At 41.2% G+C, this 14,229-nt stretch overlaps 1 protein-coding gene across 1 annotated transcript; it reads left to right on the top strand.

Annotated features, from left to right (window-relative positions):
- Positions 1-395: 395 nt before the first annotated feature.
- E2F8 (E2F transcription factor 8) lies at positions 396-12,311 on the top strand. The gene is made up of 14 exons (XM_086748842.1): positions 396-444; positions 540-660; positions 1,287-1,562; positions 1,883-2,039; positions 3,082-3,387; positions 4,057-4,218; positions 5,732-5,869; positions 6,175-6,384; positions 7,193-7,277; positions 7,551-8,055; positions 9,209-9,427; positions 10,302-10,431; positions 10,533-10,846; positions 11,551-12,311. The coding sequence occupies exons 2-14, from the start codon at positions 622-624 to the stop codon at positions 11,722-11,724; spliced, it is 2,715 nt and encodes a 904-aa protein (XP_086604968.1). The 5' UTR covers positions 396-444; positions 540-621; the 3' UTR covers positions 11,725-12,311.
- Positions 12,312-14,229: the final 1,918 nt, after the last annotated feature.

The following is a 14,229-nucleotide window of genomic DNA, read 5'->3' on the forward strand; positions in this document are numbered from 1 at the left end:
GGGGCGGAGAGCTGCGAGGTGATTGGTTGCGTCCTTTTCCCCCCTCCTTTCCTCCTCCTCCTCCTCCTCCCTCGCCGGCTCGGCCGGTTGAATTCAAATCGGCACCGGGAACGGCCGCACGCCGGGACCGGACGGGAGCAGCGGCGGCGGTAGCAGCAGCAGCACCAGTGCCGGTGGGTGCCCGGTCTCAAGCGTCGCCGGGCGGACGATGGAACGGGAGCAGAGAGAAGCAGCTCGGAGCGGCTCTCTGAGCGCGACAGTGGCGCCAAATGTTTAAACCGGATCCCGGAAGGGCCCCGCCCGCCGGCGGCGGCCAATGGTCGGGGCTGCGCCGGCAGCGGCCGGTGCGGGGCGGGGCCGGGGCTGGGCCGTTGGGCGGCGGGCGCGGGCCGGGCCCCAGAGGCGGGAGGCGCCGAGCGGTCCCGGCGGCAGCAACCGGTCAAGGTGGGCAGCGGCGCCCGTCACGGGGTGGAGGGGCAGGCCGGGGGGAGAGTCCCCGCCGGTTTCCCCGCTAACGCTTCCCTCCTCCCTCCCCGCAGAACCGGCGGGACCTGCGATGCGGAGCGGTGCGGCGGGACCGGCGGGTGTCGGCTCCTGAGGCTGCGCGGCGGCGGCGGGAGAATGCAGCAGGCGGGCGGGGAGATGGGCACCGGCGGCAAGGTAATCCCTCCGCTCCCTCACGGTCTCCTCCGCTGGGAAACCGAACAAACGGCCACCCCTCGTCCCGCCCCGGGGGTTGCTGGCTTCGGCGGGGCCCGGCGCGGTGACAGCCCCGGGGAGCCCGTTCGCAGCCGTTGGCAGCACCTCTGGGGGTGAAACCGCGTCGGTCTCAACGAACGCCTACGGAACACGGCGGATCGAGGGCGTTTCACCGGCACTTTGACTTCTGTCCGTAACAAAAGTTTCTAAAACTTTACCTGACGACCTTTGTCCGCTAACTTTGTAACGAGCAGTGCTTCTTCCTGGCTCCCCTTTTCTTTTTGATCCTTAATAAAAAGGGGTTTCACTCGTTCCTCGTAGCTTTCCGCTACGAATACACATTCACTCTGACTGTATTTTCCCTAGAGGGAACAAAAAGGAAAATTTGCTTAAGAATATCACGATCCCTGTGTCTTAAGCTAAAAGCACGGTCAAAAAACTGGTTTCAAGGAAGGGGTTTGTTGCTTCAGTCAACCTTTGACTTTGAGCTACCCAAAAATGCAATCGATCTCTAATCCCTTATCAACAAACGGATTGTAGTGCATCTGGTGTTGAACATCACACTTTTTCTTCTTCTTGGTGCACAGGAAAATCATTCTTCTGAGCCATACAGAAATGTACTGAAAACTCCTTTGAAACAAGCAGCTACCTCACCTTTGGTATTGACAGAGATACAGCCTGACTGTCAGCCTCTAACCACACCCCCAAAACCTAAAGAAATCCTTCCAGCAGATCCATGGACGCCTACTTCGAACCTGAAAATGCTGATCAGCGCAGCTAGTCCTGAGATTAGGAGCAGAGAACAGAGAAGGGAACTGTCAAACAACACAAGGGAGGTCCTACAGGCCAAACACTGTTTGCAGGTACGTTGTAAAGGTGTCTTCTTTATTTACTTTTTTTTTTAAGTTAGTTGAAGGCTGTTTATTCAGTATAAAAAGTTACACATTAACATACTACAATGTTTTTAAAGTTTTTATTTTGGAGTATTTACCAAGTATAAGTAAGGATATTGCCTAGTTACATACAACAGGTAATGTTTTGCTGGTTTTATTTAATAACTGTTGAGGACAAAGAAAGAACACTGGACCTTTGACAGTCCTCACAATGAAGCTGTTAAATATCTATGTTTACATATTTATTGTGAAAAAAAATTTGAAATTCTTTTTTTCTTACTCCCATGTAGGAGCACTTATCAGGAGATGAATATGAAAAATCTCAACCAAGTCGCAAAGAGAAAAGTCTAGGATTACTGTGTCATAAATTTTTAGCTCGATATCCTGATTACCCCAGCACTGCAGAGAATAATTTTATTTGCCTGGACGAAGTAGCTGAAGAGCTCAGTAAGTTGGTGTATCTGCAATTACATATTTCTTCATACAAATGTGCCAATAACCTACCATTTGTGTTAGTACATTTTTGATCTGTTAAATTTTGAATCTTTACTGTGTGCTCTCAAACTTTTTTAAACCCAACTTTACACTCTTCATTCTTAGAGCATTTCTTTTACAAAGCTAAAGTTTCTTCAGTGAACCGAATTGAGAAACTCTGAATTTGTGCTTAATATTAAACATCTAAATTATTGCCAATACCACAAATAAACAGTTGTAGTTTTTTGGATCTAGAGATGATAGCTTAGATTAGTTGTTGGATTTTTGTGGCAGGAACTGGCATTTCTCAAGCTGAACCCACAACTTCCTGTCCAAGCATGACATCAAAGCAAGAAATTACTTTTAGCTCTCTATAATTTAACTTTCTCATTTTATATCACTATTTTTATATCGCACCAATGATGTACCGAGAGTCTTAAGTTGCTAACATTAAGCTGAAGCTTTTTTTTTTTCTATTTATCCTTCATACAAAATAAAACCTCTCTCAGAAAATGCGTAGTCAAAACCAAAAATTTAACAGACAGGAGAGGACAGTGTGTTAACAGAATAACATATAAAACCAAGTTACGGAACAGTTGTCTCCCATGAGTTTCCAAGGTTATTTAATGAGACAATCTAAAATTGATGCAATGAATAATTTAAAACGCTTTGGGTTTTTTTTAAAGCTGTATTGAAACCCATCTAATGGCTCTTCTGGCAACAGTAAGTTTTATTTCTTAAGGAACACTGTAAACCAAGTATTACTGTGGAAAAGCAAGTCTTTCCATATCTAAAGCAAGAACTGTTTTCTTTTCCTTGCTAGCAAGATCTATGAGGGCTATTTTCAAAAACCTTTGTAACGAGGAATTGGCAAAAATGGCTTAGAAGTATATTAAAAGAAGAGGGAAGTATAGAAAACTGATCCCTTCTCTGTGCAAGCCATGTTTCAGATAAATGTATGACCAAACCTATTTAATGTAGTAGAGATGTCATGTTCACCTTTCTTTTTTCCCAGACGTTGAACGTAGACGCATATATGACATTGTGAACGTGCTAGAGAGCCTACACATGGTGAGCCGCCTTGCCAAAAACAGATATGTCTGGCATGGGCGACACAACCTCTCCAAAACCCTGCAGGCTTTGAAAAAAGTTGGAGAAGAGAACAAATATACACAGCAAATTCAGATGATCAAGAAAAGAGAGTACGAGCATGAATTTGATCTCGATGGGGAAAGAAATGAAGAAACGGCAAGATCTTTCTTCTCAAACGAGCATTCAGAAATGTCTTTTGTCGAGCTCCCAGGAATGGAATTTCGTGCTGGTAATAATTCTCTATAACGCCAAGAATAATATGTGCTTGTCATGATAAATATCTGTGAACTTAGAAAAAACATTTCTTGGACTTTTTTTTTTTCTGATATGCTACTGCCTGAAAGGCACCACAGCTGTTTGTGGTGAGAGGAAGTGCTCTGCACTCTTTCAGTTCTCTTACTCATTCAGTTCTTACACGCATATTTTGTTTGTACAGTGCAAGAACAAGGGGGGATCAGGTGAAACTATCAAACGTGCCCAACATACAGTCTGATTGCAGGATTTGTTACCATTGCATGTTACAGAAGACAAATGTACACATTACTCCATTAATTTATTTTTAAATTTAAGTTTGATTCATGGAAGAAATGTGAATTAAGGATTGTTAAATACATTGTATGACCTGCAGTTAAGCATCTTTAAGAGTACAAGTTGTCAGAGAATAAGAAGTGTATACAAGGGGAAACATCACACTCTCTCTATGTAGTTAAACTTGGTATCCACCTAATTATCTGATTCTTGCCATGTAGAGACACGATTCTGGAGTCCAAGGCTCTCCTTGCTTGCGGTGTTGTTTGTTCTTACAATAATTGTTAATGACAAATTTCTTCAGTTTTTAAAAAATGTTTGTAGCTGCTGTGTCACTTAATACTTTAATCTTTTCTCCTGTCTGCTGCAGCATCAGTAAACAGCAGGAAAGACAAGTCTTTACGAGTGATGAGTCAGAAATTTGTGATGCTGTTTCTTGTATCGACTCCTCAAATAGTAAGCCTTGAAGTTGCTGCTAAAATCTTGATTGGAGAAGACCAGTTAGAAGACTTAGATAAAAGCAAGTTTAAAAGTAAGTAAAATGCTGCTGTTGCTATCTTCTTTTTGACTCTAAAAAGAAATATCAAGCGGAAGCTAAATGAACTATTCTAGTACAAGGTTATGTAGTGTAAAATACCATAATCTTCTTCCTGCCATAAACATATTTGAGCCTCCAAAAACTCACTAAACACCTTGTGCAGTTTTTAAGAGGGACCCACTTGTGCAGAGTCATTGATACATGACATAGTGACCATCTAAGAGAAGGAAAAGTCCATTAAATCCTCTCTCATGAAGTAATGTCACAGGGCTGCTTATTGGTAATAATTTCTCTTTCTTTTTCCTCAAGCAATCTGTCATAACATCTCAGCATCGTTTCAGCAAAGGTGCCCCAGAATCATGCAAATCTGTGTTCTGGTCATATAACACACTTGTTGGAAATCTAAAGAAATTCTGTAAAAGTCCTGTTAATAACTTACATGTGAGAGGAAGTGAAACCCAATGCTCTAACTGCCAATTATTTCTTCATTCTTCTACCCTGCTCTCAGTTCCCTGCAGGCTTCCTCCTTTTCCTCTCCATTCAAATGAAAAGGTACTTCTAGGTCTAGGCCTGTCTATCTAGAATAATAAAAAATGTGCCTGCTCTTGAGGGATCAAGAATTAATTGCAGGTTTCATTGAAAATTACACCCTTCCTTGATTCTCAGGCAGACTCCATTGCTTTTTTTTGTGGAATTTTACCTATGCAAGAAGAAAACTGGTCCTCGCTGGTTTCAGTTCATCGTTTCCTTTCCACTGCACCATGGCAGCAGAGGAAGGGTGGGTGGGTAGTCAATAGGAGAGGTTTTTTTGTTTGTTTTTATTCTTTCTTCTTCCTCCATAACATCTGTCTGACACAAGCACTTTCAGGGCATTCCATCCCCGTGTCTGTATTTCAGGGGTCGTGTTTTACCATGTTCTTTCTTAAGAAGCATAGTCCAAAGTTCAATGACTTGCTAGACTTTAAATTTTCAGTAGCAGAAGCTCTGGCCTAAGGACATTCACTTGTCAGTCCAGCAGTCACTTGTAATTTCACTGCTGCCTAAAACTTGCCCCTGACAGCTAAACCTAGAAACACTTCAGAATGTGCAGGGTGATTATCCTGTTGGATTTCAGTGTGTTTTCCCCCTAATTCCCATAGCCACCAGTGCGTGTGTGTACCTCACTTTTAAGCTACTTATTTTCACTACAGAATTGATAGAAGTTTGGCCATTGCACGGAACCTAACTTGTTTTGAAAATGTTTTTTCTATATTTAGCGTAATATACCTAGCAGTATTTTCTTCTCCAGATCTGTATCTATGTCATTCTATTTTGCATGTAAACTTCACATTGTGATAAGATACATTATTTCATAGCATAAATACCTGTCCCACAAAACTGTTCTTACAAAAAATTAACAAAGTTTTTATTTTTAGTTGCTAAAAGGACACTGTAACATTTTTAATCTGATATATGTTAACTTGTTAATCAGAATTGATATACTTTACATTTGTTTATGTTATTTCAGCCAAAATTAGGAGACTTTATGACATAGCAAATGTTCTCAGTAGCCTTGAGCTTATCAAGAAAGTTCACGTTACAGAGGAGAGAGGTAGAAAACCAGCATTCAAATGGACAGGACCCAGCGTCTTGCCAAATATTCAGGGTAGGTGTGTGTATCATTTCCTTTTGCTCTGCTGATGATTTTGATTGTTTCTTTGTTTTCTCTGCTATAATTTTTTTAACCAAAAGACAGAGTAAACCAAGCAGGACTGTCCTTGGTCCTTGACAGCATAGCACACCAGTATGTATTTCCACATGCTGGATATACTCGTACTGAGACTTTTGCATTTCCATTTTTGATGCTGTTAGTACTTCAGTAATTATAAGCCAGGCTCAAAAACCTGTTTTTAATTACTGAACCTGTATATGATATGTATTTACTCTTTGGGGGCTTTTTCTGCTTTTTAGATACAAAATTTGAAATGACTTCTACAACCTGTCCCCCACCTATTTCAGAATCCATCACTTCCAAAGAGCAGTGTTCAAAAAACCTTTTTCCTTCAAGAGGAAAGCAAAACTTCACTCGGCATCCTTCTCTGATAAAGTTAGTTAGAAGTATAGAAAATGACAGAAGAATGATCCAGTCTGCTCCGGCCAGTCCAGTTAAAATGAGCGCAAGTAAGTAGCTGAAAAATGTATTTCTGTGTCTTTTTCTAAGTATGGTTTTAACTCAGATGTACTCTTGCATTAAATATTCAGGCTTACCGTCTTCTCATAGGAGATGCAGGTGTGTGGGTATGCCTCATTACAACAAACATGTCTTAAGAAATGTCAAAAATAGACAAGATGGGGAAAATACATGTTGCCTGGAAATCTGCGGCTTTACAAGGTGGACAGTGAAAACAAAGCTAAAGGGATGCGTGTTCAGTGCACAAGCTCTGCAACTGGTAGAAGCTCCAGTTTGGTGGACCAAATCCAATCACAGCTTGCACAGTTGCAACAAGGAGTGGTACATTACTGTACTTGGTTTAAGAAGAAGATTAAATCCCTCTTTCCATATCACCATCTTGACTTTTTGTCATGTCTTACTGGCTACAAACTTCTGTTTGTGTAGTACAGCCAATTCTCTGGATATTATTTCTTTCTCTAGGAACTGCTCTAACCCTGGTTCGTTGTGGGAACTGTGCTTTACTATCTAAGCAGTTCTGTATTCCCTAAAATTGTCAGAAAATTACCTATCGTGTTCTTGTTGGGGAGTCTCTTCGGAGGGAAAAAAAAATTGAGCTGAGGCTTGAAAGTTTGTTTGATGCAAGCTATCATCCAATTGATCAAATCAAGTTGGGCTGCAGTTTGAGGATAACATGGAGTCTTAGTGTCTTCTCAGTAAAAGTGTATGCCACACTAAACAATGCGGTCTCCTCAAAACAAAATTTAAGTTCTATGTTTGGTGTACTAACAGTTTTGTTTTGTTTCCCCCTTCAACCAGGTACTGATGAAAATTTATCAGCTTCCCCAAGTCAAATGGCTCAGGTTCCAGCAATCCCTGCACATCAGCTGGAAGGACAATCAAAGTAAGTTTGCACAGTCGTTAAGGTGAGAAGCTTTGTCACTGGCCATTAAGTTAAAGCTGTGCTTAGGCTGAGTTGGGCAATAGTCAGCAAAAAGCGGTAACCCCTGATACTGCAGGCTGGTTTTTTCACTCATTGTTTTCTGTTTAGTGGATTGAGCAGTACAAGTTCATGTTGAGTCTCTGTGTTGCAGAAAATAATTTGTCAGGACATTCATTTCCGTACGAAGCTATAAAAATTCATTTGGGCTTTTTTGTTTTGTTCTGTTTTTTTAAGGAAAGAAAAAGAGATGAAAATGAAATTGTCAGGATCTTCTTTGGAAGGTAACTTACCCTCTTCTGAGGTAGCCTCCAAGCCCCAACCTCCTCGCAGCGCAGCTCTCACGCAGCCACTGGGTGTCTGTCCTCCAAGCCACAGTTCGGTCTCACCAGTCATACTACCTCACACTCATTCTGGTGTTTCCTACGCAGTGTATCTGCAACCTTCCCAGGCCCACACTGTGACAACATACAACCCAGGTTTCATGTTGCAGCCTCTACCGCGTGCTAACGTAACTGGAATTAAGAGTATTAATTCAAATGTATTAAATAAAATAACCACTGTGGAAGGGGACAATCAGGCGGCTACAGATGATCCAACAAAATCCTTGACAGCTAAAGAAAGACTGCCTATAAAATCAGAAACTTCATCACAGAGGTGCCTTAAAAGATCACAAGAATTACAGGAGAATAATTCGATCAAAAGGTATAAAAGTGATGAGGAAAGCCTTGATACTTCTCTGGTAAGTTAAACTATTTTTAAAATACCATTTTATAGATTAATGATGTTGCCATCTACTCCTTTTCAAAGTGATTTAAGAGCCTACCAGATGTCAAATTAGTAAATGAATTGTAAAGAAGCCTGCCGGGCTTGTAAACACTTAAGGCTTTAGCTTACTTTAAGAGCATTTGTGCTGCAGACTTGCAGAACCTTGTGTCCTTCATACCCACCCTTCCAGAGGTACCTTCTTCATTCCCATCCCTTCCTTCCACTTGAAGGGGTGATGTTCCTTTGTTGTGCTTGCTGATGTTAGGGAGGCTGGTTTTTGTTTGGTTCTATATATATAAATATATAAAAAATAAATATAATATAATCTTGCTGGTGTTTGCAAAGCACCAGGCAGAATATACAGTATACAACATAATACCTGTCTTTGAAAAGGCAACCTAGGATCAGGCTGCATTTTTCTCCTTCTTTCCTTGTTCCTCTCTCTTCCCTCTTCAAATATTTATTTCCAATAAGATTTGTCAGAGTGTACAGATGTGAGTCAAAATAAAACAACTCCCAGAACATTACTTCAAGACTTCCCTATGTATAGAATCATTCTGGAGTAGTTCAGGTTGCTCATCTTGCTGCTGGCGTTAGAGGCGTTAGGAGGGTAAGTGGATGCATAAAAGGTGCTGGACAGGGAACGTTCCAGAATCCTGATACCTGCTAAATATTTCTACCCAGTTTCTACATTGTTCATGTTGGACTGTTGTAGGCACAATTATACAGCACATGAAGAGAATAAGAGGTTCGGACACCCTTGATGCATATGGAGAAACTGGATTGCTTTCTTCTCCTCAGCTGCTGCATGTTTTAGTGTCTCTGTAAATTACTGGGCTGCTTTCAGTCATCCTTGCCAAAACAGTCGTGAAATGTTATCAGCGTGCTGTGACAGTGTGTGGTGTCAGACATCAAACGTCACTAGCTGTGAAGGAGCAAGAGGCGATAACATGAAACGACATTGTCTTATTGACTGGAAATTTTTATAGCACAAACTGGGGATCAGGAGAAAAGAGAGAGTTTGCTTTCCTAATTTTTAATATGTATAACTATCACGGTAGTTCTGTAACTGAGAATGTTAAGCCTCACAACATCTGCCTTTGGTTTTGTACGTGCTTTTTTTAAAGGGAGATTCCATTCAAAATGAAAGACCGCCTTCCAATAGCTCACAAATGAATCACCAAATGGACAATTCCCAGGAAGAGAGTCATAACAAAACTGAAATACTAGCTCAAAACACAGCAAGTTGCTATGACCAATGCAAAAGAGAAGATATTGCGGAAGATGAGGACAAAACCAAAACTAAACAGGACGTACCAGTAGCATTTGCCATTCCTGCTCCTGAGGTAAGCTTCGCCAGACACCACAGCACATCTTGCCATTGCCTGGGAAAACACCACTTGGAGTCTTCGCACAAAAAACAGAACTATAGTGAGCTACACATGCACAGATTGTCTTTGGTTGGATTCTCTTTAGTGTGCTTTTAAAACTTTACTTTGTAGGAATGTAGGACTTCTGTTTCTGCATTAAGTACACATATGAGAGGCCATGCAGCGACTTGCAGGCTTTCATTGGGATGAAGATCACAACTAAGGCTACGCAAATGAAGGCAGTGTTGAGATCCCTTACCTCCCCAGTCCTTTGGTTGTGTATGTTTAGTCTCAGATACTTTGACTTACAACCAAATCACATGAAACTCTCTTCATCAGTAAAATTTGGTATTCTGCAATTAAGACTTAGAGCTGTAGAGAACCTGAATAAAGAACAGTTCCATTGGCTAAACCAGGACTTTTAAATGCAAAAGGATTGTCTTCCAGTATTTGTCTTATGAAAAACACCATCCAGGAATGAGGTGACATTATGATTACGGGGTCCAAATGTTTCTTCTGGGTAAAAAATAGTATTCACTATCAGGATTTCTCTTCTGTCTTGTCTAATTGCACTGTGTTAATCCCAGATGGATTTCCAGTTCCTCGCTGAGGATATCAGCTGGAAATGGAGCCAGCTGACTTCTGCATAGTAGGGCCATCTTTAAAGAGCGTGTCCTTGAGTCACTTGTGTCTAATTTCAGACAAAAGGTAGCACAGACATGGAGTACAGGATCCTGGGGTTACGGAGGATAGAGAATAAGAACAAGGCAAGGGGGATACAACTTTGGAAAAAAACTTTTTTTTTTATTACATGTTTGAGGTAAAGGTGTATTGTCTTGTTCTTTTTCAGACTTTTTTCCCGTCTGGTTATCTGATTCCTCTCACCCAGTGCACCCATGGCAACAAGGCAGGCTTTTCTAATAAAGAGAAAGCTGGGATATGTTCAGTACAGCACACTACCTACAGCCCCGCCATTGCTGGTGAGTGTTACACGGAACAAGCGTGCAGGTAACGAAATCACAACGCAATGGCTTGAGTCTCTGTTTTCAATCCCCTTCAACACTTTATTTTTCTATTTCAGGTGTCATTCCACTGACAGCGTCCGAACTGAAAGCAGTTAACATTCCTGCTTTTCATATAACACCCTTGAATATAATGCTGTCACCAACTTCTATCGCTGCTGCACCTGTCCTGAGCAACTCCTGTCCCAACTCGAGCAATACCAGCTCTGCCCAAAACCCCAGTTCTGCCATTATGAACTTTACACTGCAAAACATCGGACTAATACCTGCTGGCCTGCAAGTTCCTGCAAATCCTGTTCAGCACACGCCAGTCTCCTCACAAGCAGGGAACGCTAGCCTTCGCTCCGAAAACGTGAACTCGCAAGAAGAGAAGGTAAGTAAAAAATACACTGCAACTTCTTGACCGTGATGGGTTGAGTGAGAAGTATACAGCAGGTAGAATTTTTAAGTAAACATTTTTTTTTTATCTTTATAAATCAGCACTGCCCACAAAGAGCTGGCAGTGAGGGCAGCATAAGCACAATATAATTGAGACGTTAGAAAAGGAAGCACAAGTATCTTCTTTGTTGTGGAAGTGGAGCCAGCTGGAAGATGACAGGATGTGAAGAGAAACTGTGTTAAAGGGAGGATTCTGCATAGATGTGAGAGGACACTTATTAACAAATTGTCCATTTGTTACTTTATCTTTCCTTCTTGGTACTCTCCTAATCCACCCTCAAGCTCTTGCCTTTTAGTGTTTCAGCTTTTTTTTACAGGATGGAGTTGTAGAGGATTTTAAAAGTTTTTTTTTTCTATAGAAAGTTTCTCTTTTGTATATTTTGTGTAATACTAATATTGTATCACCTAAGATCTGTTTGTATTAAAGGAGATAGGAGGGGATTAGGGAAACTAGATTTTTATTTAATTAATATTTCTATATTAGATCAAGGAATAAAAGTCTATTCTTCTCAGTAAAGAGTTAAGATTTTTAGTTTCAGGAAGAAAATTAACAGTACCCAGTAGAGACCTAAAACTAGAATTCTTTTTTTTTTTTTTTTCTTCCTCTTAAATGAAAGTAACTTTGTCTCTTCTCCTTAGCCTTCTGTTTCAAAGGAACCCCAAGAGCCTCACCCAGTTACAGAAAACTTTTTCCGCACACCAGGAGGGCCGAACACCGTATCTCCACTATCTGCAAATTCAGATGGTACCTACAGAGTCTCTCAAGGAACTCTGTATATTCCTCAACGAAAACTTGAAGTGTCAGAAGACTAATTTTAGGATATCCAATTGCTGAATGTGTTAGCAGGCATAATTACTGGTAGCACACTGCACATATCTGGGATTGTATGGACAATGTGTGTTCTGGACATGAATTGGCAAGACGTCAGTACTGGAACAGCCTTAATTAATGCTTTAGAATTAGAACTGGCTTTTAATGAGAAAGTTTACGTCTAATGTTTTTTTTCCAAAAGGCTTACCTGAAGTATTATAGCAACAAAGTTATGTATGTAGTGGTTTTTGTGTTGCTTTTCTGCTATGCAAAGTAAGCTGAAATTGTCTTTGTACAGAAAGGTACAGTCTCTCCGTCAGTACGTATTTTGCACAAAGAGAAGTACTGTGAGCGTGTACATATTTTATGTCTTACAAAAAGGCCATCGTTCAAATGTCTTGCTCCTGTGTTCAACAATGCTCTTTTGTAAAGTTAGTTAGAAAAAAAACCTACAAAAAAAATGAATTCTTAATCAAATTTTATATAAGTTAAGAATTATTTATACTGTTTTTTAAAAAAATCAATTTGTTTGTATTAAACTTACATCAAACTGAAATTTTGACTTTTTTTGTTTGATCAAATTAAATTACCCGAGTTAAGTAACACTTTGTACATTCAGTGGCATCTCTTCATTATTTTTTTGGTCAGACAGGGATGTGTCTGTGTTCTGAAGAAAGGGAAACTGCTGTTTCATCAGAAAGGGATTTAAATAACTCAATCTAACTTCTGAATTCCATCACTACAGGTTACATCTCCTCCTAACAACAATTAGAGTAAAATACTCTGCATTCCAGACTTCCCCACTGTGTCTTTATCACCCCGGAGCCGTGGCAGAAATCACATGTGCAGCCTCTGAAGCACAAGCCCTTCCCTGTTACAAACAACGTAAGCTCTGGCTCCTGGAAGGAGGGAGCCCCGTGTCCCTCGGCCATACCCACACCTCACAGAGGCTGGGCTGTTGGTTTCTGCTTTCCAGCCAAGATTGTCAGCTTCCAACTTGTTTCTCCCCTACTGCAATTTCAAATCAAGCAGGTTAAGTTAAACAACTGAATTTAAATATGTCCAGCAGAAGAAAGATGAAGTCTCCTCGCACAGCTCACGCTCATCTTAGGTGACAAGGAATAACTAACAAATCAAGGGAAAATGCAGGGTTTGTGCCTTCCCAGGTGACACGTGCCCGGCTGTCCAAATCAGGACACGAGAAACACTGGCGAAGTCCACAACTCAGGCTTGGACTGGGTAAAAAATCTTACTTAGCTAACACCACAGTAAAACGAACTGGCTTGCTCTTCAATAATGCAAAACTATTTTTTCATATACCTGAGATTTTAAAATACACCTGACAGAATAGGGTCACTACTGAAATACTCCGACATGAGGGGAAGAGAAGAATAAAAGCTGGAAAATGGGGACATTCTCACCGCAGCAGAGAGTAGATTTTTTTTTTTCTTTTCTCCACAGTGGTAATTGATTGATCTTCCTTACAAATGCTACCAATTTAACTCTAGAAATATAAAGGCAGAACTCTATAGAAACTTGCGTTACTCGAAGGAAACAAACTACAAACCTTTCATTTTTGGACAGGCAGGTGGCAGAGTGAGAACCTACTGCAATTAGGCTTGGAGAAACGGTCTTCTCACAAGCTGCTCTGTTCTGAAAACCTGAACACGTAGTCTGACCTGCTGCCTAATGTCCCTCGGCTCCCGTCAAAACACAGCAGCTTGCTGCTTCTCACAGGATTTACTAGCACTTTACTTTCTTCTTGTTCACTTTGCAGGCTGAAAAGCCTCCGCTCCTCTGCGCGAAGTATCCTGTTCCCCAGAATACCCCCATTTCGAGCTCGTTGCTCTTTCCGCCTGCCCCTCTCCTCCTCGAACATGACCCGAATACTCCACGTGCTCTGTTGCCAAGCTCTAGGAAAGCCCCCCGATCCTCGGGCTTGCTTCTCTTCTGATCCAACTGCGTTCCAGTTCTCCCAGCAGCGTTTTTTGATCCCTACTTTTTATTTCTAGGAAACACTACATTCCCACTCCACCGGGAATATAAAAATTCACGCATGCGTACGTTCCAACTGCGTATTTTAAGTCTGTTCTTCCAGTCTCGGGTCCTGATAACCACGCTGGACCAGGGATTATACGAAATGCCACCTGACCAACCTTTAAGTCTGATTTGGCATCTCATTTCCTTACGCTCCTGTGAAAGTCCAGAGCTGAGACTCTCAGGTTCAGAATTCTGTAGGTTGTAAGGGCTTGGCCCTTTCACACACAGCAAAACCCACAATATCAAAGTTTCTAAATTCAGATATTGCTTTAGAAAATGAAAATTAACTTCTAAATCTTTAGAGCACTGTGTAAAACGTGAACATCTTTAGTATGTCGGCAGCAGCATCCATGTCCAAGGGGCTCAGTTAGGCACGGCCAATATAATGGCAGTGATTGGACATGCTAACATCACACATATCAACTCGCCATTTAATGCCCAAATCCAGTAACAATTTCAAGGTTGGA

Source organism: Chlamydotis macqueenii, chromosome 5 (genome assembly GCF_036417535.1).
Source record: "Chlamydotis macqueenii isolate bChlMac1 chromosome 5, bChlMac1.mat, whole genome shotgun sequence".
Taxonomy (NCBI): domain Eukaryota; kingdom Metazoa; phylum Chordata; class Aves; order Otidiformes; family Otididae; genus Chlamydotis; species Chlamydotis macqueenii.